The sequence below is a fragment of the Marmota monax genome, unplaced genomic scaffold (assembly GCF_021218885.2).
Source record: "Marmota monax isolate L192 unplaced genomic scaffold, Marmota_monax_Labrador192_F-V1.1 WCK01_AAM20220418_F8-fsc00134, whole genome shotgun sequence".
Classification (NCBI taxonomy): domain Eukaryota; kingdom Metazoa; phylum Chordata; class Mammalia; order Rodentia; family Sciuridae; genus Marmota; species Marmota monax.
Genome location: NW_026692281.1, coordinates 4,229,497 through 4,255,900, shown reverse-complemented (window position 1 = coordinate 4,255,900; position 26,404 = coordinate 4,229,497). Strand labels below are relative to the sequence as shown.

At 36.4% G+C, this 26,404-nt stretch overlaps 2 protein-coding genes and 1 non-coding gene across 9 annotated transcripts in view; 2 read left to right on the top strand and 1 right to left on the bottom strand.

Moving 5' to 3' along the window:
* Nucleotides 1-26,404, bottom strand: part of LOC124090044 (myotubularin-related protein 8) — a 126,926-nt gene that overhangs the window by 4,614 nt on the left and 95,908 nt on the right. Inside the window, exon 1 of one of the 4 annotated variants that reach the window (XM_046440414.2) lies at nucleotides 1,623-2,355. The exons of 2 other annotated variants lie outside the window; for them this stretch is intronic. Coding sequence is in view for 1 of the 2 variants with exons in the window: in XM_046440412.2 (XP_046296368.1) it covers nucleotides 6,895-6,903 (9 nt within the window). In the remaining variant the exon portion in view is untranslated. Of the gene's footprint in view, nucleotides 1-1,622; nucleotides 6,904-26,404 lie in introns of those variants that run through there. One more of the 4 variants, XM_046440412.2, reaches the window with a different exon arrangement.
* Nucleotides 1-26,404, top strand: part of LOC124090048 (uncharacterized) — a 112,782-nt gene that overhangs the window by 16,063 nt on the left and 70,315 nt on the right. The window lies entirely within an intron of this gene.
* Nucleotides 3,631-3,736, top strand: LOC124090076 (U6 spliceosomal RNA). Its single transcript, XR_006850941.1, has one exon. It is a non-coding gene; the product is annotated as a U6 spliceosomal RNA (small nuclear RNA).

Here is a 26,404-nt window from a genome sequence, read left to right as displayed (position 1 = left end):
AAAATCAAGGTTCAGAAGGGAGCAGGGACATTCACAAGGTCACACAGCTGTTACTGTTGTCTCATTAAAAAAAATCCAGAACACACCTATAATCTTGTGCTGTTCAAAGCTATTTTATGGGTGGGGTAGGTAACATTATCCCTGTTTTGTGAGTGGTTAGAAACTATGGCTGGAGAAGGAAAGAGATTTCCTAGGTAACTTATATTAAGGCGATACCAGAACCAGAAATATAATTCAGGTCTTCCTGCTTCCCAACCTGTTCTTTATATTGCAATATGAAATGCAAATAAGACTCCTCCCCCTTCTTCAAGCAAAGTTGTATTGCAGTTCCAAGTATCCTCAGATTTTGAGTGTCATGTTGAATTCCAGAGACTTTGGTACTGGAAGTTTCCTTTATGAATTGTTTCTTCTGATAACCAGTCGGGAATCCCTTTTTATTATTTTATTTTAGGGATTTGGGTCTGGGGAGATGAAAAGAGCAGGGTACAGTGGAAGAAATGATGATGCATTCACCTAGAATGTAACATGAGTCCACAGCAGAGCGCATATAATGAACTCCTAGAGGGAAATCAAGCTAGCTGCCTTTATAATGGCACTTGCATAACTATCTGCATTAGATGTAGACAAGAAATCCAGCTAATATTGCCTGACCTCACCCTGTTCTGGTTTATTAATCAAAGAGTTATAATGTGCATACTGTATACAAGGAATCCCTTGCTAAACCCAAAAGTGCAGGAGTTTTGAACCTTTTTTGTTAAATTGGCCCAGGTGAAGTCTATCGACTCCTTTAACTATGTTTTTTTGTGAATAAAAATAAAATATATAGGGTTAAAGGAAATCAAATGCATTAAAATGCTGCCATAAAATATTTTAAAAACTGCATGACATAGTAATAGATGTTATTTATTAACACATTAAATAATGAGATCTAATAATTTCTAAGCGGCAAAGTGCGTAAATGACATTTCTAGATCTCTGCCACACTGTAATATGATATAAAATGTCTGTGATTTCTTCTGGTGACCAAGTTACAGGAACCGATAATACTACAGCCATTTACTGCCTGTATTTGTCCTTGAAAGAAATGGTAAATTTCAGTTAGAGGTTACTGTGTTAGGAGGCAAAAGGTAATTGTTTGCCCTTTCAAGTCTCTGAACCCTTTGTATTTTATCTAAGGCCCTCTCAGGATCTGGGAATCCATGTAAAAACTCTTACAGGAGAGAGTTTTATTTCTATAGGACCTAGCACACTTCTCCAAGCATTAGTAGACTATTTTTAAGTTTTACCTTCCTCCACCCACCCTGATAAGCTCTGTCCTTATGCCTTTAAGCCCACTAAACTGCACAGACCCACATACATACAGACTTGCAAACACCATACAAGGACAAAAACCTTCACCATCTCTGTAGTATGTAACAGCAAATGCCCATATGAAAGTAGGTCCATGTAGACACAAGAGCCTGAGCAGACACACCTTCTTGGGACAGACAAGGCAGAAAGCTGTCATGGTATTCTTCCTCCCTTATGAAGGATTTTGCCTACAGACCTCCTAAGCACTCCCAGGTCCAAGACTCTAGAAATGGCAGGCTTACAGACATGGGTTTTAGGCTGTGGGTACTCACAAGACTTCAGCCTGAGGCCACACTGAACTGTGTTGCTTCCTCTGTGCCTCTTCGATACACTTGGGCCCTGGTGGACCCTGCATGGGGAGCCCCTACTGCCCTGGGCTAGAGCAGAAGGGGCCCTCTGTTTCCACTCTTAACACCCTGGCAGAAAGGTTAGTAGTTGGTCCCAAGGCTGACTTGCTTCAAGGGGCTAATTTTAGGTTACCCTCCACCCCGCCTCCTAAGGACGTGTTATCTTACCAGTGCCTTTCTGGGAGTGATCCCAGCTAGAGGGGGTGGCCAGCCACAGGGAAATCCTGGAAGAACTGACAGATAGACAGGTGCTTGGGAAGGTTGGGGCTTCTGTTCACAACATGTCCTCACATACTCTCCTGCACCACTCATATGGGCACAGAGGTGAGTTCTATGAGCTATGGGAGTTCCCAGCTTTTCAACAAGAGGCCCGAGAAGGCCAGCCTCACCTAGCACACCATCCTCTGTGCTGAGCCTCTTTAACTTTTTCTCCAAAGTTAATCTCTTTGCATATCCTTTTTCCCTTCTTTAGGGCCTAGTAACATACTGCCCTCCATTCTTCCCCAGTTCCCTGGAGTGAGAAGGACAGCATGTAGTGGAAGCTTCCATACTGATGTAAGAATTTTTTACAAAGTCTGGGGGTCCATTTTCAGAATATATTAGGTAGACTTAATTGTATCCCAATTTAGCCATTTTAATTATAGCCCATCCCTTTGCCAGCCTCAATTTAAAAATTAGCCAATTGCATAGATTATAGCCCCAAACTCCTCCAACAGGGGTGAAGGACTGTGCTACCTTAGTGATATCAATGGGAGGACTGCCTGGTCAGATGCACTTGCTAATCAGGTTCCAGTTGCAAGACTTTCTGGCAGAAGTAAAAGTTTGCCTTGCCCACACACTTTTGAACAGGGTTTTATTTTTTGCAGCACCTCAGTATTTCTAACAATTTTGGCAGCTGCCATGAAGCTCCATATATTGCCTAGGGGTTGTGGGGAATTCTCCTCCTCAGAGGAAAAGAATCCCACTGTTTCGTTGCGGTTGCCTCAGAACAGAGGCCACCCTGAGGCCCACAAAGCACCCAAAATCTGAAGTGGATCAGATGTGGATAGGCAGTTCAGGGAGAGGACCCAGTCAATTACTGCATTGATTCGGTAACATTGGGCATGGAACAAGGTAGGAAAATCTATTCTCAAACTTGGAAGAGAAGAACTCCCTTGGTTGTCAGGACATCCCAGAAATTATATGAGTGTGACTAAGACTTGAGTGCAAAAAACACTAAAAAGAGGCAGTTGAGACTGTATTCAGAAACACAAGATCACACCCAAGAAAATGGGGTGGGGGGTATATAAGAAACAGCTAGTGAAATTGAGCATATAGGGGTCCAGAATATACAAGAAACTTCCAATAAAGTGGGGACAGGTAGGTTGAGTACAAACGATACATTTTAATTATATGAACATACAAGAAAAAAATGGGGAATAAAAATTTTAGGCCTATGGACAGGGAAGAACAATGAACAGTACCCATATGTACAAATCTTTTTTTTTCCTTTGAGCCCTTTTCATATCTGGGTCATACTGTGAAAATATGTGACAGGCTCTATTTTATTTTTATTTTTTATATACTGGGGATTGAAGCCAGGGGTGCTTAACCACTGAGCCACATCCCCAGCCCTTTTTAATATATTTTATTTTGAAACAGGGTCTTGCTAAGTTGCTTAGGGACTTGCTAAGTTGCTGAGGCTGGTTTGGACTCACGTCCTCTTGCCTCAGCCTCCTGAGACTCTAGGATAACAAGATGTGTACCACAGCAACCGACAAAGCTCTATTTTAATCTGTGTCTATATATGTGTTTGTGTCATGTCTATATATGTGTTTGTGTCTATGTCATGTACATGGTATCAAAATTGGCTTATAGATAAGAGTACTCATAAATTTAATGAATGGATCTAAATGCCTTTCAGTTCATGTGACTTAAATAAAACTTCAACAAAGTGCTTGATTTGGCAGCACATATATTAAAATTAGAATGATACAGAGAAGTTTAGCATAGCCTCTGCACAAGGATGACCCACAATTCATGAAATGTTCCATAAAAAAAAGAAAAAAACTTTAAAAAAAGGGGTCGATTTAAATTGGTAAGTATAAAGATGCATTTGAAATTACTGACCCCATGTTTTTCTAGGTGACCGGGTTACTGAAAGTTTGGATTTTGCCCCGATACCAATTCAATGGCAGGGACATGCATTTGAGATAGAGGAAAAGGGTTTTTTTTTTGCTTTGCTGGTGGGAGAGGGGTACAGGAGATCCTGTCCCAGAGGCTGTGATTCTGCCAATCAGGGACAACAAAGGATTTTTAAAGAAGCTATTAAAAGGCTTCCTTACAGGTGTTCCCTGTGAGGGGACTGTGATTCCCTTGTTAATTTGGGAAATGGATATTTCTTAGATCATCTGGCACTATCCCTTAAATTATAATTGCTTGGTGAGTGTGTACTCAGAGACAGATAATTCAGCCTAGCATGAGGAAAAGGTGTTCCTGTTCCTTGCCCCCAGGTTAGGAAGGAGTATGTGAAGAAGAGGAAAAGAAAACCATGTCCATTTAAAAATAAGTCTCAGCTTTGCTGCAGCAGCTCAAGAGACTGAAGAAGAGGATTGTAAGTTCAAAGCCAGCTTCAGCAATTTAGTGAGGCCCCTAAGCAACTCAGTGAGACCCTGTCTCTAAATAAAATATAAAAGAAGGGCTGGGGTTGTGGCTCACTGGTTAAGTGCCCCTGGCTTCAATCCCCAGTAAAAAACAAATAAACAAAAAACCCCAACTCAGTGGCAGAGCAGCAATAGCTATATTCAAAGCATGAGGTAGACCACTGTTACAGCCAGCCAATTACTGTGTCAGTTTCTATAAAATGTTTAAAGTGGTTTTTCTTTGGCAGGAATAACTGACTTAAAGTGTTAACTATACTTTTTTGATACTTTGGTTTTAATGGGTAACCTAAATTAGAAATGGGTAAAATAGTTTTAACATAAATGGGATTAATTTTCTTAAATGTGTGTATTAGAGGAGACATCTGATTAATTTGCAAAGTTAACATTCTAAGACATCAATTAAATATAAATTCAAGTACTCTTGACTTCTTGAATTCCATAAGGTAACATATACTTGGGTCTATTAAATGTATTTTTATAAATTGGCAATTTTTAAAAAAGAGGTTTAAGATTGCTTATTTATGGGTCTTAACCTAAAAGCACAGTTACTAAGAGTTAATATTCTATCAGGTGTAATTCTATATGTGTACAAAAAGTTTCACCTGTGTTTTTATTAAAGTACTGTAAAGAGTAAAGTATCTCATTAAAAAGGAGTAAAGGTATGTTTAAATGAGAGAAGATGGAATTCCTGTGTTGCAAGTGGGGAAACTGGTGGAAGGCTTTTCCTCTTGGGTATACTAGTTTGGGGACTTATGGCTTCTGGATAAAGGCATTGATCACATCCTGAATAGACATTAAAAAGTGTTGGGGCTAATTGTTGGAATCTATATTGTACAAGTGTTGGAAGGACATCAAGGCTATTGGCTTGGCCAATGACTTTCAAATTAGCTGTATGCTTTTGGTTCTTGAATCTGAATTTTTCTGTAGCTGTCATTGGGTCCATCCTCACTTCCATTTTTTCTCACCCCTCTATGGCAAAGGAATTGATTAGAATGTTTAACCTCACAGGATGGCCTTTACTTGAGATGTAATCCCTGTAATTTGGGAGGTTGAGGCAGGATAATAGCAAGTTCCAGGCCAGACTAGGCAATTTAGCAAGACTGTCTCAAAATAAAAAAAAAAAAAAATTAAAAAGGACTGGGGAAGTACTCAGTGGTAAAGCATGCCACAGTTCAATTTCTAATACAAACAAAACAATATAGGAAAAATTGGCATGGAAAAAATTTTATTTCACATATGCAAAAAATGCCATAACTAAAAGGTACCCTGGATGCCTATGGTTATTTTGTATTCATGTCAATCTCCCAAAGGAGTTCAGAGGTATTTCAGGGTTCTGTGTTTCTACATCCCATCAAAAACAATTATAACATGAATTTTCCTGAAAATAGATTGCACTCTATACAGAGCACTGACCCCAAGACATGAAACAGGAATATCAGTTTGAGCCAGTGGCCTATAGCTGTTCATTGTCAGAGACCTTATGCAAGGTTGATTATCCATCAATAAATAAGTACTTCTATTTCCCTTTATAATTAATCACCAAGGAAAATTCCAGTCAAGAAAAAATAAAATCTACCGAGGGTGTAGGAGATGTAGAGGGGCTTAAGCAATCAGGATACTATGGCAAGAGAGGTGGTTACAGGCAGAGCCAGAACAAAGGATAATGGAAAGAGTCTTCTGATGAGGTCAACTTTCTGCTTGACGAGAGTGCTCATAGACACAAGTGGGGGACCCAGTCAGACACTTCCATACTCGTGCTCCTAAGTGGGGAATCCAATAGAAAAACTAAAACAGATGCATGGATAGAGGGGGCACCAATCAATAATAGTGAGGAGAAAGTTGACAGAGGAGGAGATAAGGAAAGGAGGAAATTCCAGAGATCTTAAAAAGCAACAGGCCAAAACTCCCTATCAGATTCCCAATTCTGGGGCCCCTTCTCTTCATAGAAGTCTATTCTCTGTATCTCTATCACCTTTGCAATAAACCTACTTCTTCTTGTTATCTCTGTGTCCTGTTCTTCAATTCTTTTCTGAACAGAGACAATGAACCGAGCACACCTAGATAATAACAAGGGGCCCAGAGATTTGATGGGATAAAGCTCTAGTTGCTCTGTTTCCCATGCTTATTCAGTTTTAGAATCTGCACATTGAAAGCAAAGTCCTACATTTCTGAGATATTTGATGGCTTTGACTTGACGCTGTCTACAAGAAGCAGCACATATCATTTCTTGCTGGGCAACTAATTTAGTCCTTCTTTCTGTTAATCTCAGATCTTCATCTACAATTTATCCCAGAGGTCTAATTTTATCTTCTACTTATATTTTGGGCCTCAGAGAATATGGTTATAGCCTTCTTAGGGCTCTGAATCAAGGTATCCTATCCTCCATGTCATTGTTTCTCAGGGAAAACAGCTACTTCAAGTATTTCAAGCTTGTATCTGTCTAGTCTACCACACTCATGATGGTTGGTCATGCAGACTTCTTGAATATTGATGGTGTCCAGGAGTTCACAGGAGGCCTGATGGCTCCTTTCAAATGTGTTGGTGTCCCAGATTGATCAGAGACTCTGAAAAACAGGAATATCAGTTTGAGCCAGTGGCCTATAGCTGTTCATTATCAGAGACCTTATGCAGGGTTGATTAGCCATCAATAAATAAGCTGTTGTAATACTACAGTTGACAGAATTAAGATATTATTCTTGAAAAAATAATTTGCAAGATTGCAGTGTGTTTTTGAGATTATTATAGATGCAAGTGAGATTGTAAAACTAATAGGAATCCCATGACACTTTACCACTCTTGCAGTGCTACAGTATGATATTGTAAGTTTGATATTGGCTTAGATATAATCCACACATTTTATTCAGATCTTCCTAGATTAACTTGTACTTATTTGTGGGTATGAATGTGTGCACATACTTATTTATTCCTACATATTTTATCATGCGTTGTTTCTTTATGTGTAAAACCTAAGACAATATACAGATTAGTTCTATCCCAATAAGGATATATCATACTACATTTAATAGCCACATCCACTTCCTTCCTACTATTCCCACTTTGGTCCCTAATCTCTGGAAATGTCTAATTTATTCTCCATTTCTATTATTTTAAAATATATAAATGTAACCATCATAAATAAATTTCAAATGTTTTGTTATTAGTTTTTTTTTTTTGATTAGAGAATTATAATTATACACAGTATTTGGGTTCTTTTTGACACAATTATACATACAAGGATTTCATTCCACCTTTTCCTCCCCTTTTCTCCCTCCGCTACTCAACTGACCTTATTTTATCTTCTTTGTTTTTGACGGGTACTTTCTACATATCCATAAACATGAAATTTCCTTTGGTAAATTTATATACATATATAACAGAATTTTGTTAAATCATTCCATGTTTCTTCCCCTTTCTCATCCTTCTTCCCTTTGCTTTTCCTCTTCCATTCCAATAGACTTCCCTGTATCTTTTTGATATCTAATCCTTTCCCCCACTGCCTTCTTTTCCTTATTTTGCTCTAGCTTCCATATATGAGAGAAACTAGTTGACTCTTGACTTTGGCTTATTTCACTTAGCATAATTTTCTCCTTTTCTATCCACTTGTGAGGAAATAACATAATTTCATTCTTCTTTATGCCTGAGTAAATATCCATTATGTGTATATACCATATTTTCTTGATCCATTCATCTATTGACAGGCATCTGGGTGGATTCCATAATTTGGCTATTTTGAGTTTTGCTGCTATAAACATTGAAGTGGCTATATCACTACAGTATGCTGTTTTAATTCTTTTGGATAAATACTGAGGAATAGATAGTTATAAGTAGCTTTTCACTCAACACCCTAGAGATTCATACAAGTTGTTGTGTGTATCAAGTTTGGGTTTACTTTTTATTGCTAAGTGGGATTCATGGTATTTATGTAGCATGATTTGTTTCACTATTGATCCATTGAAGGACACCTGGATTGCATTTAATATTTGGCTATTATAAATAAAGCTGCTATAAATATCTGCTTATATATATTTTCAGTGTACTTATGTATCTTTCAGGCATTACTATCAGAGTAATTCACCCAATTTTACTCTCACATTTGAATATTGTTTTAGCTATCTGAGGGCCTGTGCCTTTTAATATAAATTTTAGAATAAACTTGGCTCTACCTAAAAATTTCTGAGAGGAATGGTTGCATTGTTTTCCCATAGAAGATGCATGATTTTATTTTTTATTTTTTTTTTCTTTTTTAATTTTTTTTTAAATTTTTTATTGTTGGCTGTTCAAAACATTACATAGTTCTTGATATATCATATTTCACAATTTGATTCAAGTGGGTTATGAGTATGAAAAGAAGACCTGGAGTCAATCCCCTGTGGATACTCAATTTAGTTCTCTTTCCACAAATGTATAGTGTTTACCAATTTCATTGAAAATCTTTAATGAAGTGAAAGGAGATAGGTCAGAGAGATAGCACATGGAAAAAAAAAGAAAATCCCAATTCCCTTCACATCCTAGTCAATACTTACTATTTTCCAAATTTTTGGTTATAGTCATCTCTGTAGGTTTGAAGTAGTGTTTCAATGTGTTTTTATTTTCATTTCTCTAATTACTAATGATGGTGAGCATCTTTTCATGTACTTATTGGTTATGTGTGTGTGTTTGTATATATATATATATATACACATACATAAAATTATATATACTTAATATTGTATATATATCATGTTATTTATTTTATATAATAATATATAAATATATATGATACATAGATATATATTTATGTAAATATGTTTATGTATTTAAGTATTTTAATAAATATAATTATATAAAAATATTTTCATATTTATAAATACATAAGGTATATTATATATTTATAAATGCATATGTATATATAAATGTAAATTAAATGTATATAAATGTAAATTATATTTATATTGCATTTAAATATAAGTATCAAATTTACATTTATATTAAATATAAAATCATGGTATATGTAAATATATAAAATATTTATGCATGAATTTATAATTATATATTTATATATAAATATATTAGTATATGTAAATATACTTATATATAAGTATATATTTATATATAAATATATATCATATATAAATGTATGATATGGTTATGATGTAAAATAAATAAATTTATTTTATTTTTATTTATTAATGTGAGATGCTGATAATTGAACCCAGTGCCTCACACATTATAGATAAGCACTCTACCACTGAACTACAGCCCCAGTCCTTAGTGTAGTTTTCATTTGCATTTTTCCCTGATTGCTACAGATGTCGAACATTTTATCATATATTTGTTGGCCATTTTTTCTGTTTGGTTCTTTTGCCCATTTATTTTTGGGGGTGTTTGCTTTTGGGTATTAAGTTTTTTGAATTTTTTTGTATATTCTGATTATTAATCTTCTATTAGAAAAATAGCTGGTCAAGACTTTGTCCCATTCTGTAGGCTCTCTCTTCATTGCTCTTAATAGTTTCCTTCATTCTGAAGAAGTTTTTTACATTGAAGGCATTCCACTTATCGATTCTTGGTTTTACTTCTTGCACTTTGAGGGTCTTGTTAAGGAATTTGGTGCCATATATGAAGGACTACTGACCCTATGTTTTCTTCTAGCAATGTGTAAAGTTTCTGGTCTACTTCCTAAGTCTTTGATCCATTTTGATTTGAGTTTTGTGCAGGGTGAGAGATAGGGATCTAGTTTCATTTTTCTGCATTTAGCTATCCAATTTTCCCAGCACCATTTGTTAAAAAAGCCTGGCTTTTCTCCAAGATCTATTTTTGGTACCTTTGTCAAATATCAGATGGATGTTGGTATGTGGATTTTCCTCTGTGTCTTTGATTCTGTTTCCTTGGTCTTCATGTCTATTTTGATACCAATACCATGCTGTTTTTGTTACTAAAGCTCTGTAGTATAATTTCAGATTAGGCATTGTGATGCATCCTGCTTTTCTTTTCCTTTTTTTTTTTTTTTTTTTTTTTTGCTACGCAAAAGTTTCTAAGTTTGATGTAATCCCATTTGTCTCCTTTAACTTCTATTGTCTGTGTGTTTTGTGTCACATCCAAGAAAATCATTGCCAAAATTCATGTCAAGGTTTTTCCTCCACATTTTCTCCTACTTTTATAGTTTGGGGTCTTATATTTAGATCTTTAATCCATTTAGAGTAAATTTTTACATATGTTTTAAGGCAAAGTTTCTTTTGCATTTGATAAATAGTTTTTTCCAGCATCATATGTTGTAAAGACTATCATATCCCCCATGGAGTGGTCTTGGTACCCTCATTGAAGGTCATTTAATCATATTGTAAAAGGGTTCATTTCTGGGCTCTCTATTCTGTTTATATATCTATCTTTATGTAAGCACCATTCAATTTTGATTACCACAGCTATAGCTCTGTCTAGAACTTTTCACACCGGTTTGAATAGAAGTAATAAGAACTAACATCCTTGATTGCTCCTGACCTTACATGAAAAGCTTTCTATCTTTTGCCAGTATGAAGTTGTGTACTTTGCCCATTTTATAATTGGGTTGTCATTTTGTTGTTGAGTTTAGTAGTTCTCCATATATTTGGGATAGTAAATATTTATTAGATAAAATATTTGCTAATATTTTCCTTCATTTTGTGGGCTGTCACTTAATAATGAGCTTTGATACATAAAGGTGTTTAAATTCAATTACATTTAATTTTTCAATTTATTCTCTTTTGTGCTTATGATTTTTGTGTCACATCTAAAACTGCATTGTTAAGCCCAAGGACATGAAAATTTATACCTATGTTTCTTTCTAAGTATTTTATTGTTTGTGTCTTATATTTTAGGTTGTTGATGTGCTTCGAAATGTTTTTTTTTTTTTTTTTCAAATTGTTTTATATACGGTTTAAGGTAAGAAAGAACCTAACATTTTCAAAAAAACAAATTGGCCACACATGTGGGTTTTTTTATTTTGTTCTTCTTAGTTATACATGAAAGATTTCTGTTTTGGACTCTCAATTTTATTCCACTGGTTTATGTACATCTTTATGTGAGAAATCATGATTTTGATTACTATAATTTTGTAGTAAGTGCAAGTCCAATAACTTTATGTTTCGTTTTTTAAGATTGTTTTGATTATTGGAAAGCTTTTAGATTTCATATAAATATGAATACAGAATTTCAATTTCTGCCAAAAAAGGCTGATTTTTGGCAGGGATTTCAGTGAATCTGTAGATTTCTGTTGTTTTAGATATGAAATTTGCTCTAAAAGCCCATGTGTGAAACAAAATAAGAATTTTCAGAGGTAAAATCATTAAATTATAAGAATTGTAACCTAATCACTGGGTTAATCTACTGATACATTAATCAATTGGGTGGTAGCTCTAGTCAGTTAGGGTACAGCTGGAGAAAGTAGGTAACTGGGGGCATAACTTTGGGGTTTATGTTTTGTCCCTGGTGAGCAGAGCTCGCTCGCTCTCTCTCTCTCTCTCTCTCTCTCTCTCTCTCTCTCTCTCCTTCCTTGTTATAGTGTCCTGAACTGCTCTCCTCTGCCCTGCTCTTCTGCCATGATATTCTGCTTTACCTCAGGCTTAGAGCTATGGAACCAGCCAACCATACACTGAACCTCTGAAACCATGAGTCAAAATAAACTATTCCTCCTCTAAATGGTTATTGTCAGGTATTTTGGTCACAGCAAGGGAAAGTTAACTAAAGCAATTGCTTTCAGTAATAGTATCTTAATAATATTAAATCTTCCTTGGGTTGGGGATGTGGCTCAAGTAGTAGTGCGCTCGCCTGGCATGCGTGCGGCCCTGTTTAATCCTCAGCACCACATACAAACAAAGATGTTGTGTCTTCAGAGAACTAAAAAATAAATATTAAAAAATTCTCTCTCTCTCTCTCTCTTTAAAAAAATATTAAATCTTCCTACCCATGAAAAAGAGGTTTTTCCCCATTTATTTGTAACTTTAATTTTTTCATCATTTTTATAGTTTTCATTGTACAAGTCTTTCACTTGCTTGCATAAATTTATTCCCAGGTATTTTATCATTTTTTATATTGTTCATTGTTATCTTATAGGATTTTACCTTTGCTGAATTTATTGGTTCTAACAGGTCTTTTTTTTTTTTTTTTTTTTTTTTTTTTGCGCGCGCGCGCGTGTGTGTGTGTGTGTTTATCTGTGTGTGTGTGAGTGTATGAGGTGTCTGTAGAGCATTCTGCAGATAAGATTATGTTGTCTGTTAGCAGAGATAATTTTAGTTCTTCCTTTCCAATTTGGATTTCTTTAATTTCATTTTATTGTCTAATTTCTATGTCTACATCTTCCAGTACAATGTCAAATAGCAGTGGTGAAAGGGGGCATCTTGTTTTGCTCTTGGTCACAGAAAATTTTCATAAATGTCTGTTATTATGTTTTGAAAGTTCCCTTCTACTTCTAGTTTTTAATCATGAAATGATGTTGCATTTTGTCAAAAGACTTTCTGTATTAGTTGAGATTTGTTTTCTCCCCTTCATTTTGTTAGTATTATGTAATATAACAATTTTACACTGAATCATTTGGATAAATTCTATTTGATATTTGTGTAGAAAACCTTTAAGCTTAATTTTCTGGTATTTTGTTTAGAATTTTTTCATATATATTCATGAAGTATATTGGTCTGGACTTATACTGTCATTTCAAGATTTATTTCAGTATAAACACTGGCTTTGTAGAATGAGTTAGAAACTAAGTGTTTGCTCCTCTTCTGTTTTGGAGGATAGCTTGAAAATGATTGGTTTTAATTCTGGTCTGGTAAAAACTATCAGTGAAGCCATCTGGTCCTGGGTTTTCTTTATTAGGAGATTTTTAATTATTGACTCAATGTCTTTGCATATAGGACCATTGATTCTATCTTTTCTTGAGTCAGTTTAGATAACTTGTGTATTCCTAGAAATTTTTCCATTTTATTCTAGGTTTTCAAATTTTTTAGCATAATTTTTTCATACTGTTTATTCAAAATCCTTTGCAGTGCTATAATATTGGTGGCAATGTCACCACTTTCATTTCTGTTTTATTTCCAGTTTCTTTTTATTTGTAAGTCTATTTTAAAAGGCTTGTCAATTTTGTTGACCTTTCAAAGAACCAAAAGTTGGTTTTATTGATTTTCTGTATTGTTTTTCTATCTTGTATTTTATTCATCTCTGATTTAGTCTTTATTATTTCTTCTTGCTATTTTTGTATTAATTTTTCTTTTTTTCTAATTCCTTAAGGAAGAAATTTAAGTTATTTATTTTGCTAATAAACCTATACCTAAACATTTTCCTTTTTAGAGGTATTAATATAAATGATTTTTAATTTCAGCAGTTTATATTTGGTATATAGAAAGCAAACTTTTTAATATTAATCTTCTATTCTGCAAACTCCACATAATGATTATTATAGAAAACAGTTTTTTTAAAAATATTTTCAGAATTTTCTACATAGAAAACTATATAATCTTTGTTTAAAGACAATTTCATATTTCCTTTGTAAGTTTATATAACTTCTACTTTCTTTTTTATTGCATTAGCTAACCCTTCTAATACAATGTTGAATAGGTATAGTAAGAGTAAACATACTTGCCTTTCTCATGATCTTAGCAGGGAGTATTCTATTTTCTCACCATTAAGTATTGAGTTAATTGTAGATTTTTTTTGATGAAGACATGAATTGGTGTGAATATACTTTGTATACAACCGGAGATATGAAAAATTGTGCTCTATATGTGTAAAAACAATTGTAATGCATTCTGCTGTCATATATAAATGAAAAAAACTAGATGAATGTATAAAGAAACCATGGTCTATATACACAATGGTATATTACTCAGCATTAAAGTAGAATAAAATTATGGCATTTGCAGATAAATGGATGGAGTTAGAGAATATCATGCTCAGCGAAGTAAACCAATCTGAACAACGAAAAGCTGAATATTCTCTTGGATAAATGGATGCTGATCTATAATTCGGGGGGCGGATGGAAAAAATGAAGGAACATTGATTGGACAAAGGTGAGGGAAGGGTGGGGAGGGGCATGGGGGCAGGAAAGATGGTGAAATGAGATGGACATCATTACCCTAGGTATATGCATGACTGCACATATGGTACGACACTACATCACGTACAACCAGAGAAATGAAAAGTTGTGCTGCAAATGTGTACAATGAATCAAAATGTATTCTGCTGACATATATATACCTAATTAAAATAAATTAATTAATAAAAATGAATGAAACAATACAACACAAACCCAAAATATAAAAACTCCAAAATCCTAACTCTTAAAAGACAAGGCATGGAAAATAATTACATTGAAAAATGCTGGGCTGGGGTTGTGGCTCAGCGGTAGAGTGCTTGACTAGCACATGTAAGGCCCTGGGTTTGATCTTCAGCACCACATAAAAATAAATAAAATAGAGGTATTGTGTCTAACTACATCTAAAAATTAAATATTTTAAAAAGAGATTCCTGGGAAAGCTGGGAATGGAACCACCATTTGACCCAGCTATTGCCCTTCTCTGACTATTCCCTGAAGACCTTAAAAGAGCGTACTACAGGGATACTGCCACATCGATGTTCATAGCAGCACAATTCACAATAGCTAGACTGTGGAATCAACCCAGATGCCCTTCAATAGATGAATGGATAAAAATAATGTGGCATTTATACACTATAGAGTATTACTCTGCACTAAAAAATGACAAAATCATGGAATTTGCAGGGAAATGGATGGCATTAGAGCAGATTATGCTAAGTGAAGCTAGCCAATCCCTGAAAAACAAATGCCAAATGTCTTCTTTGATATAATGAGAGCAACTAAGAATAGAGCAGGGAGGAAGAGCAGGAGGAAAAGATTAACATTAAACAGAGACATGAGGTGGGAGGGAAAGGGAGAGAAAAGGGAAATTGCATGGAAATGGCAGGAGACCCTCATTGTTATACAAAATTACATATAAGAGGTTGTGAGGGGAATGGGATAAAAACAAGGAGAGAAATGAATTACAGTAGATGGGGAAGAGAGAGAAGATGGGAGGGGAGGGGAGGGGGGATAGTGGAGGATAGGAAAGGTAGCAGAATACAACAGTTACTAATATGGCATTATGTAAAAATATGGATGTGTAACCGATGTGATTCTGCAATCTGTATTTGGGGTAAAAATGGGAGTTCATAACCCACTTGAATCTAATGTATGAAATATGATATGTCAAGAGCTTTGTAATGTTTTGAACAACCAATAAAAAAAAGGAAAAAAAAAGTGCTAATAATGAGAAAAAATAAACCAAAGTGTATATTGTATCTATGTCCCTGAACCAATCTGCACATCAAGTAGGCATACATGCACATGTGTGTGCATTTGTACACACAAACTCACACAAGAGGAAAAAAAGAAAATTTTTCTTAATGAAAAATGATGGAATCATCTCCACCAAAGTGGTCAAAATATTTGATGAGAGGGGATAGTTATTGTTTATACCTGATTGTCAGTATTTCCATTATTTCTTGAGCTATGTACTGAGAGCAAGAGTAAGGGCTGGGGGTGGGGTCGTGGCTCAGTGGTAGAGCACTTGCCTAGCATATGTGAGGCACTGGGTTCGATCCTCAGCACCACATAAAAATAAATAAAATACAGGTCCACTGACAACCAAAAAAAAACAAAAAGAGTAAGGGATGGGGTTTTGGGAGGTTGTTAACTCCTTCTTTTTGTTGCTGACTGAACTTGTTTTTGTTGCTACCAGTTGATGTGGCCTAAGCCTGAAGCTGGTTGAAATAATTTTCAGCTTCCCTTCTTAACAGTATGAGAGAGGATGGAGCGGAATGTCAGCTGGAATTTTGTCTGCACAGAGCAAAAAAAGAGCAAGTCAGTGCACTCCCAGGGCGGAGATGTAGTAGAGTTCTGAGTGCAGTTCTGGTGGGTAGGACTTTGGTCTCCAGGGCTTTGTTGAGTAATATGTGCTCTGGAGTGATTATATCAACACATCCCTAAGGATTAGGAGTTTCTGATCTCTATCAGGGTTCTGGATCTCAGGAGCCTTCCAGGAATTCTACTTGTGGGGCAGGGAAGCCAATCCTCCGCACACTCTGCTGCCTAGGAACACAGCCTTTCCAGACTTAGTCCCTAAGTGTATGCACACCCACCTGTTCAAATCCCAACCTGCTTCAGCTGTTCACAGGAGCTATCAGACTCAAAGGAGAAGTGAGTTGGGCTCCCCTTTGCTTTTCTGACTTGAATACCCTGGGTATAATCTTCTCAGTTTCTGTGCTCTTGTTCTACATCCTAGGCCATAAGGCAGGCACTTGCTGGGACAATATGGCAGTGCTTGCTATGATTTCCTGGCTCCACGTCAGCAGCTCCAGCATGACCACTTTAAGATGGCTCCCACTTTAATTCTCCACAGCTAGTTGGGCCACACAGAGCACTTTTCAAGCATTAGTGCACAGGGCAGCCTCTGGATTGGCTAAATTCAGTCCTCTTTACTGGTCTCAGGTTTTTCCATACCAAATCTGTCTTTCCCTCTCTGTTCTCTCTCCCTCTGTGGTGAACCACCACTGCTACAGCTGCTGGTGCTGCTGCAACCAGCTCAGCTCCAAAGTACTTTTTCTTCTTTCTGAGTCTCTGAGACACTGACTATCCAATATTGAATTTAATGAAGTCCCTTTCACCCACCCTGCAGTACTTCTGCTGCCTGAATCCCAAGCCATGGAGCAACTTGGAATGCAGCCTTCCTCAAGCCCTCCATCTTTTTTGTGGGGGAGGGTACCAGGGATTGGACTCAGGGGCAGGTGGCCACTGAGATCCCCAGCCCTATTTTATATTTTATTTAGAGACAAGGTCTCGCTTAGTTGCTTAACACCTTACTTTTGCGAAGGCTGGCTTTGAACATGCAATCCTCCTGTCTCAGCCTCCTGAGCTGCTGGGATTATAGGCATGTGCCACGTTCAGGCTGGACCCCTCCATCTTGAATCTCCAAATGACCTGTCTTAAAGTTAACTGATTCTTTTCTCTTTTATTAGATTCTGATGCTATAATTTTTTTTTTTTTGTATCAGGGATTGAACCCAGGAATGCTTAACCACTGAGCTATATCCACAGACCTTTTTATATTTTTATTTTGAGCTAGGGTCTCACTGAGTTGCTGAGGCTCACTAAGTTGCTGAGGCTGGCTTTGAGTCACGAACCTCCTGTTTCTGTTTCCCAAGCCTCTGGGATTACAAGCATGTGCCACCACCCCTGGCCAGAGGCTAATGAATGCCGTTCTCAAACCACCATAGAGGGTACTCCATTATCAAAAAACGAACAAGGACCAGGTGTTTATCCACGATATCATGGAGAAAGGCATCGGGCCTATCTTCATCCCAGTGCTGGTGAAGTCAAAGATAAAACCAATCTACAGCTTCTGCAATAGCCATCACTGAACTGCTTGAGAACTTGCCTGGACACATTGTGAGCTCACCTGTATGCATTGTGAACTATCTGTTGGTGCAGCGACTTGTGGTAGTGTTGGGGTATTTTTGCTGATGATGTCATTGGTGGTACAATTTTTCCAAAAGGAGGCGTCAATTGGCTTGGTGTATCTTCCTCCCTTCTGCTTGTCATGATCGTCCAGCTAAAATTTGGGGGCCAACAGAGGTGAGGCAAAGAACCTCACCCCCCCGCTGGTACAAAGACCTCTCCACAGGTGTGGCTGTATACTGGACCGGTAGTCAGTGACGGGTAAGATCCAATTGCAATGGTACCAACCTAAGGACCATATGTACTATTGGACAACCTAAGGCAGGCAAGGTCCCTAAGCCACATGCTTGTTGTTTAAACAGAGAGGGGGAGATGTTGAGAGCCACAGCCGAAGGGGCCCCAGCAAACTTCCAGCTGCCAGCAAACTTCCAGCTGCCGGCTGATGATTGGCTCACAGCGGCCCCAGCAACATCTAGCTGATTGGCTCCTCTGCAGTGATGCTCATTGGGCTGTTTCCCTGCCCTTTCAGACCACGGAGCTGCTCATTGGGGGACTTTTTTGGCTCCGCCCACGTGACCCAGCCAATCGGCCTCAAGAGCAGGAGGATTGTGGGAGGTGGAGAGAAGCTTGTGGGGGAGAGAGAGGCTTGTGGAAAGCCGGTGGTGGCAGTTGAGGCTCTGAGGGTTTTTCCTGAGAGGCTGTTTTGTTTGGCGTGTGTGGTCCTAAAAATAAAGTTAGTTTCTTTTGACAAGTGGATCCTGATTGTGCCCAGCCAGACTGCGGCAGCCAGATTCTGATATGATAACTGTGTAGGAGTTTCAGTGCAGTTATTTCATTTTTTAGCCCAAAAGTTTTCTTTATTTCTTTTTTACAGAATTCTTTCTCTTCATTATTTTTTAATTTTGGTCACATATTATTTTCCTGAATTTCTTTAGCTCTTTGAACATACTAAAGATTCTGTCTCATACATTTGATCCTTTTTCTCTTAGATGATTTCCAGAGATTTATTTTTTCCCTTTCAATGGGTTGTATTCCTTTTTCTCTCTGTGTCTTAATGTCTGCCTGTATATCTATCTGTCTACCTATTATCTGTTTATTCATCTATATCTGTACATTAAAAAAAAAAAAAAAAAAAAAAAAAAACCTCACCTTTCAGAATTCTCAGAATGCCTCCTTACAGGAGTACACCTTTATTAAGTAGCAGGTTGTTTTATTAGCCTTGGAATTGACTCACCATGTAGACTTATGGTCTTCTCAGGCCTTTCCTGAGCATGCAGCATGCACTTTCCTTGGCCTTTATGTGTTCTTTTGTTTAGTTTTCCCCATATAAAAGATTACTTTCAGGTAATGTCTTTTTTTTACATTTTTTTAATTTTTAAATTGATTTTTTAAAAAAAATGACAGTGGAATGCATTACAATCCTTATTACACATATACAGCACAATTTTTCATATCTTTGTATATAAAGTAGGTTTAAACCAAATTAATGTTTTCATACATGTACTTTGCATAGTGATGTCTATCACATTCCACCATCCTTGCTAACCCCCTGCCCCCTCCCTTCCCCTCCCACCCCTCTACCCTATCTAGAGTTCATCTATTCCTCCATGCTCTCCCTCCCTACCCCACTATGAGTCAGCCTCCTTATATCAGAGAAAACATTCAGCATTTGTTATTTTTGGGATTGGCTAACTTCACTTAGCATTATCTACTCAAACGCCATCCATTTACCTGCAAATGCCATGATTTTGATTTTTTATTGTGCTGCATAACATTCCATTGTGTATAAATGCCACATTTTTTTATGCATTCATCCACTGAGGGACATCTAGGTTGGCTCTACAGTTTAGCCATTGTGAATTGTGCGCTATAAACATTGATGTGGCTATGTCCCTGTAGTAGGCTGTTTTTAAGTCCTTTGAGTATAGACCGAGGAGATGGATAGCCGGATCAAATAGTGGTTCCATTCCCAGTTTTACAAGGATTCTCCATACTGTTTTCCATATTGGCTGCACCAATTTGCAGTCCCGCCAGCAATGTATGAGTGTACCTTTTTCCCCACATCCTCTCCAACACTTATTGTTGTTTGTCTTCATAATAGCTGCCATCCTGACTGGAATGAGATGATATCTTAGAGTAGTTTTCATTTGCATTTCTCTAATTGCTAGTGATGATGAACATTTTTTCATATATTTGTTGATTGATTGTATATCCTCTTCTGAGAAGTGTCTGTTCTGACTCTTCGCCCATTTATTGATTGGGTTATTTCTTGTTTTTTTTTTTTGTTGTTGTTGTTTCTTTGGTGCTTAGCTTTTTGAGTTCTTTATATATCCTAGAGATTAGTGCTCTATCTGATGTGTGAGGGGTAAAAGAATTGCTCCCAAGATGTAGGCTCTCTATTCACCTCAGAGATTATTTCTTTTGCTGAGAAGAAACTTTTTAGTTTGAATCCATCTCATTTATTAATTCTTCATATCAATTCTTGTGCTACAGGGGTCTTATTAAGGAAGCTGGGGCCTAATCCCACATGATGGAGATTTGGGCCTACTTTTTCTTCTAATAGATTTAGTGTCTCTGGTTTTATTCCTAGGTCCTTGATCCACTTTTAGTTGAATTTTGTGCATGGTGAGAGATAGGGATTTAATTTCATTTTGTTGCATATGGGTTTCCAGTTTTCCCAGCACCATTTGTTGAAGAGGCTATCTTTTCTCCAGTGCATGTTTTTGGCACCTTTGTCTAATATAAAACAATTGTAATTTTGTAGGTTAGTCTCTGTGTCCTCTATTCTGTACCATTGGTCTACCAGTCTGTTTTGGTGCCGATACCATGCTGTTTTTGTTACTATTGCTCTGTAGTATAGTTTAAGGTCTGGTATGGGGATGCCACCTACTTTACTCTTCCTGCTAAAGACTGCTTTAGCTATTCTGGGTCTCTTATTTTTCCAGAAGAATTTCATGATTGCTTTTTCTATTTCTGTGAAGAATGTCATTGGGTTTTTGATTGGAATTCCATTAAATCTGTATAGTGCTTTTGTGTTTTTTTCATTAAATCTATATAGTGCTTTTGTATTTTGAATTGCATTAAATCTGTATAGTGCTGCTTTTTGGGGTCTTAACTCTTATATTGTATTTTACTACCATTACTTTTATTGCCTCTTATAGCTGTGGACCTGTAGACCCCTGCAATTTTCATGAACTGTATTCACTGATTTCCATACCTTTTTGAGCCTAAGATCTGAACTCTTTTATTTAGGCAACCTGAGCTCCATGTTAGGCAACACAGACTGATCCCTCTGACTACCCTTAGATAGGTAAGAATATTGAAAATTAGTTCTGCTCTGTTCTCTATGGTTTTAGGGAGGACTAGGTACCAGACTACTGCTTTCTCAAAATGACATCACACCAGAGAATGTGTGGATTAAGAGTGTGTAAAAATTTCATGCATTTTCCCAGTGATTTTGTTTTATACTGTGAATTTTTCTTTTTTTTTTAAAGAGAGATAAAGAGAGAGAGAATTTTTTAATATTTATTTTTTAGTTTTTGGCAGACACATCTTTGTTTGTATGTGGTGCTGAGGATCGAACCGGGCCGCACGCATGCCAGGCGAGCATGCTACCACTTGAGCCACATCCCCAGCCCGTGAATTTTTCTTGATTGGGCATTTGCTTAATTGCTATAGATCTTTGACTGATTTCTAGAACTCTTTAACAGTTGTTTTTTCCTGTATTTTGTTTTAAAAAAATGCTTCTGTCAGGCAATGAGTGCCTGGATCTTCTTAGTCCACCATCTTTCTTTAAGCTTTTCTCTTATTGATCTTTGAAGGATAATTTCATTGGATACAGAAGTCTAGATTGGTGTTTTTTTTTTCTTTCAATGCTTCATTTTGATCTAGTTTCTTTCTAATGGCATGGGGACTTTTAAGAGAAGTCTGCAAGTATTATTGTTCTTCCTACTAAATTATTTTCCCCTCTGGCTCCTCTCAATTTTTTTGTCTTTAGTTTGAATATTTGATATAGCTAGCTAGATTTTTTTTGTACTGGGGATTGAACCCAGGAATGCTTAACCACTGAGAAATATCCCCAGCCCTTGTATATTGTATTTAGAGACAGGGATTCACTAAGATGCTTAGAGCCTCACTAAGTTGCTGAGGCTTGCTTTGAACTCGTGACCCTCCTGCCTCATCCTCCCTAGCCACTGGGATTATAGGCATATACCACCATGCCAAGCCCTAGGTAGATAATTTAATATTTATTCTTATTGGTGTTCTTTGAGCTTCCTGGATTTATGGCTTGATATCAGTCATTAATTTTGAGAAATTGTAAATCATTTTTGCTTTAAATTTTTGTTTGTTTCTTCTCTTTCTGGTACTCCCATGACACCTTTAACTAATGTAATTCTTCGTTACATAAAGTTTTGTTATAAATTTGGAATTGTCTCACTGTTCTTGGGTATCCTGTTATATCCTTTCCATTTTTTCTATCAAGAATGAATTTTAGTTTTGAAAGGTTCTATTGAAATCTCTTCAAGCTCACTGCTTCTTTCCTGGTGACGAATCAATTGATGAGCCTATAAAAGTTGGTCTTCATTTCTATGAAATTATGTATTATATGTAGCATTTCATTTTAATACTTTCATTTTCATTGATCTGTTATTACATGTTGCCCATGTTTTTCAATAGTGCCCTTTGTATATTAATCATAATTATTTTATATTCTCTGTCAGATAATTCTAACACCTCTAACACCATACTAAGTTGTTTCTGAAACTTGCTTTATCTATTTATACTGTATTTTCTATATTGTGAAATTTAGTCTTTTAATACACATTGTAATGTTTTGCTAGAAAGCCGGACATGATATGCTGGGTAAAAGGAACTGAGATAGGCTTTTACTGCAAGGTTTTGTGTTTATATAGCTAAGGGTTAGACTGTGTTTACTGTTTCCTGTAACTGTAGGTGTCAGAGGCTAAAATTTCCTCTGATGTCCTTTTTTTTCCTCCCCTGTTGTCTTTTGGGTTTTCTAGGGACTTATTTTTAAATAAGGTCTGTGGTATGCAGTTTTCTTCAGTTATATTCCCCTGTTATTATACAGGAGTATAATTGATATGGTGGTAAGATATGGAAGGAATAGAAATGTTCTACTGTCCTACAATTAGATCTCAGCATTTTAGTGAGCTTATGCCCCTGGGCTGCTGTGACTTTCAGAAACGTTGCACATTTCCCCCCATCTTTCTTATAGAGTTAGAAGTCTCAGGGGCTTAGAGTTGTCTATTTTTCTTCCCCACATAGGAAGGAACAGAGGGAGCTGGAATTGGGTATTACCTTTCCCCTATCTGTAATACTAGAAAGGACTGGAGTTGGGTGTTTCTCTTCTCCCAGTTCAGTTTGGCTCTAAACTTATGTTCTGGTGAAATAGTTTCTTCTAAGGGCAGGCTTTCTCTTGCTGGAAGCATGAAGAGATTTTTCTTCATCCTCTGTTATGATTATTTGGTAGGGTTCCTAGTGTAAAAAAAAGTCACAAAACTGTGGACTCTCCCCTAAGACTGAGTCCTTTAGAGGGTTTTTTATTTGTTGTTATTATTTTAAAAAAATCGACACAATTTTATGTATTTATCATTTACAGCATGAGGTTTAAAGAATGTATGTGTATACATATATCTATACATACACACACATATACACATACACATATACATTGTAAAATGGTGAAATATAGGTAATTAACAAATATATTACCTCACATAGTTATTATTATTATTATTATTATTATTATTATTATTGCTGCTGAGGATCAAACTGAGGACCTTCCATATGCTAAGCATGCACTCTACCACTGAGCTATACATCCAACCCTTAGTTATCATTTTTATGGTGGGAACACAATTCTTTTTATTTTTTTCAAGAATACAGCATATCATTATTAACTATACTGACTATCCTGTACAATAGAGCTCTTGACTTGAAATGTTATTTTTTCTTCTTAACTCAAGTGTGTCCACATGCCAAATCTCCAATAATTCTTTAATTAAAGATTAAGCTGTTATACTCTGGTACTAGTTCTTGTTGGAGAGATCTGCTCATGGATTTCTAATCTGGTAAATTCTTCTGTGCTTTCTCTATCTCTCCAATTTCAGGGGCAATAGTTTTTCCTGTGAACTCAATTCTCTAATGGACTTAAGAATTATGTTAATTTCCTTTGTTTAGCTCTTATTTGAATAAGAGTGCAAGTTCCAAACTTTTTACATGCTGAACTACAAACAGGAAGCCCTTGATGTGATTTTCAATTTCCTTTGAGACCTGGTGGATTATGTAGAAATGTCTATAGAGATTTTTACTATTATCTGTTATCAATTTCTAGTTTTAGCATATTGTGGTCATAATGCGTAGTCTGTATGATTATCATTCCTTTAATTGTTCTATCAGAGCTTGAAAAAAATATGTATTCTGCTATTGTTGGGCATAATGGTCAATATATATATATATATATATATATATATATATATATTTATTAGATCCTGTTAGTCCATTGTATTTTTCAGCTCTATAGCTTTGATGATTTTCTTGTAGTTTTATCAGTTGCTGAGAAGTGAATGTCAATGTTCCCAACTATAACTGTGGGTTTTTCTATTTCTCATTTTACTTCTCTCAGTTTGTCACCTGGAATTAAAGGTTCTATTGCTTATCACTTTACTAAGCTAGGGAGACAGAAGTTGGTGAAAGAAAACAGGTTTATTCAAGCCAATTTGAGGAAGTTCGAGATATTTTGTGTCTCAAACCTTCATCTTGGAAGTGGGGACACAAGGGCAAATAACAGCTTTTTTAAGAGTAAAGTGTACAGTGGAATAAAAGGCAGGAAATATATACATAGGTTTAGCTAAGCTATCCTGGTCAGAAGTATGTCATAGTTTGTTTCATTAATGTTCATTCAGGCCAGGGGATAACTTTCTCAGTTTCTGTGCTCAGCATGAGGAAGATGCAGATGCAAAAAAGCAGTTATTAGGTAGTTGGGAAGCAACATTAATTTCAAAGGGCTGTTATAAATTTTTGTTTTACATATTTTGAGTTTCTGTTGTTGGTTTTGTACTCATCTTAAGATCATTAGCTCTGTCTGGTGGATTTATCCTATAATCATTGTTGTCCCTTTTTCTAGTAATTTCCTTTCCTTTAGTGTATTTTTATTAGATATCAATACAGGAATCTTTATTTTACCCTTTTACTTTAAATCTACCTATGACACAGAATTTTAAATGATTTTCTTATATATTATATACAATTACAATAGTATTTTTTTTGTGTGTGTGTGTGTGTGTGTGTGTGTGGTGCTGCGGATTGAACCCAGGGCCTTGTGCATGCGATGCAAACACTCTACCAACTGAGCTATATCCCCAGCCCTAGGGGTTTCTTTTTAATCCATTCTACAAATCATTGTCAATATTTGTTTTTGTTCTTGCCTTCCTGTACATTACTTGAACATTTTTAGGATCCCATCTTGATTTATAGTGTTTTATTAGTGGGTGTCTTTGTATCATTTTGTGATGGTTGTAAAATGATGAAAATATATGTATGCGATTTATCACAGTCTGAGTACTAACATTTTACCACTCTTTGAAGTATAGAAAACTTAAATCCATTTAGGTCCCATTCTCCTCCCTACTTTTAAAATTATTATATGGCATTTCAGTTTTTAATCAATTATGATTTATAAAACTACTTTCGTCAGCTGTGGTTCCAATGGAAGTTTAGTTTTTAGAAATTTTTGGGTGCTATTTTGGTCTAATTTGTTTATCTGCTTATCACTGGGGTTCTTCCTGTTTTCTGCTGTGTAGCCTGAGGGGAAGGAAGGCCTTTCTTTGTCTCAGTGTTTCTTGGTCAGGGATGGGGTTCTCAGTACTGTGGGGACAACGAAGTCCCATGTCTGGTCCTGTTTAACAGTTTGGAGATGGAGAGGATTCCCTAAATGAGTGCTTATTGTGGCAGAGCCTCTGTTGCTGATGTCTTCTGGCTGTCCCATGTTTCTAGGTGGGAAAGGGTAGAGATGGAAAGTTTTTCACTGCTTTCAGTGTGGGTGGTGGAGGCATTGATCAATCCTCCTTGCTGATGCTGCTGGCTTCTCTATGTAGGGAAGAGTCCTTGGATTTGGTGGAGGAATGAGCCTTTGATCTGGGGGAGGGCTGCCTTCTATTGTTATATTGGATATCAGGAAAAATCCAACCTGGATTACTTTCTGTCTGGTGATACAGAAAGCAATCCAGATGGGTATTTCCTTTAGGGTTAGATTAGATTTAGGGTTAGATTTCCTTTAGGGTTAGGTTAGATTTTACCCTGCTGCTATGTTGTTACTCCAGTCCTAGGGTCCCAAACCAGTTCTCATTCTTACCACTTTCATTTTGGAGTTTTCTTTTAGCTGCCTCTTGAATTACTCCTGGACTTCATAACTGTATTTAGTGGGAATGAACAGGAGAAATGAATGTATCCTTTCTTGTTTGTACTGGAGGTTCAATCAATATGATTTAATAGTATGATATTCTGAAGAGAGACACTATGTTTGTTAAGTACTAGGTTCCAATAGCTTATATACTAGCTTAGTGACTTGACACAGGACTTCAGCTATTGTAC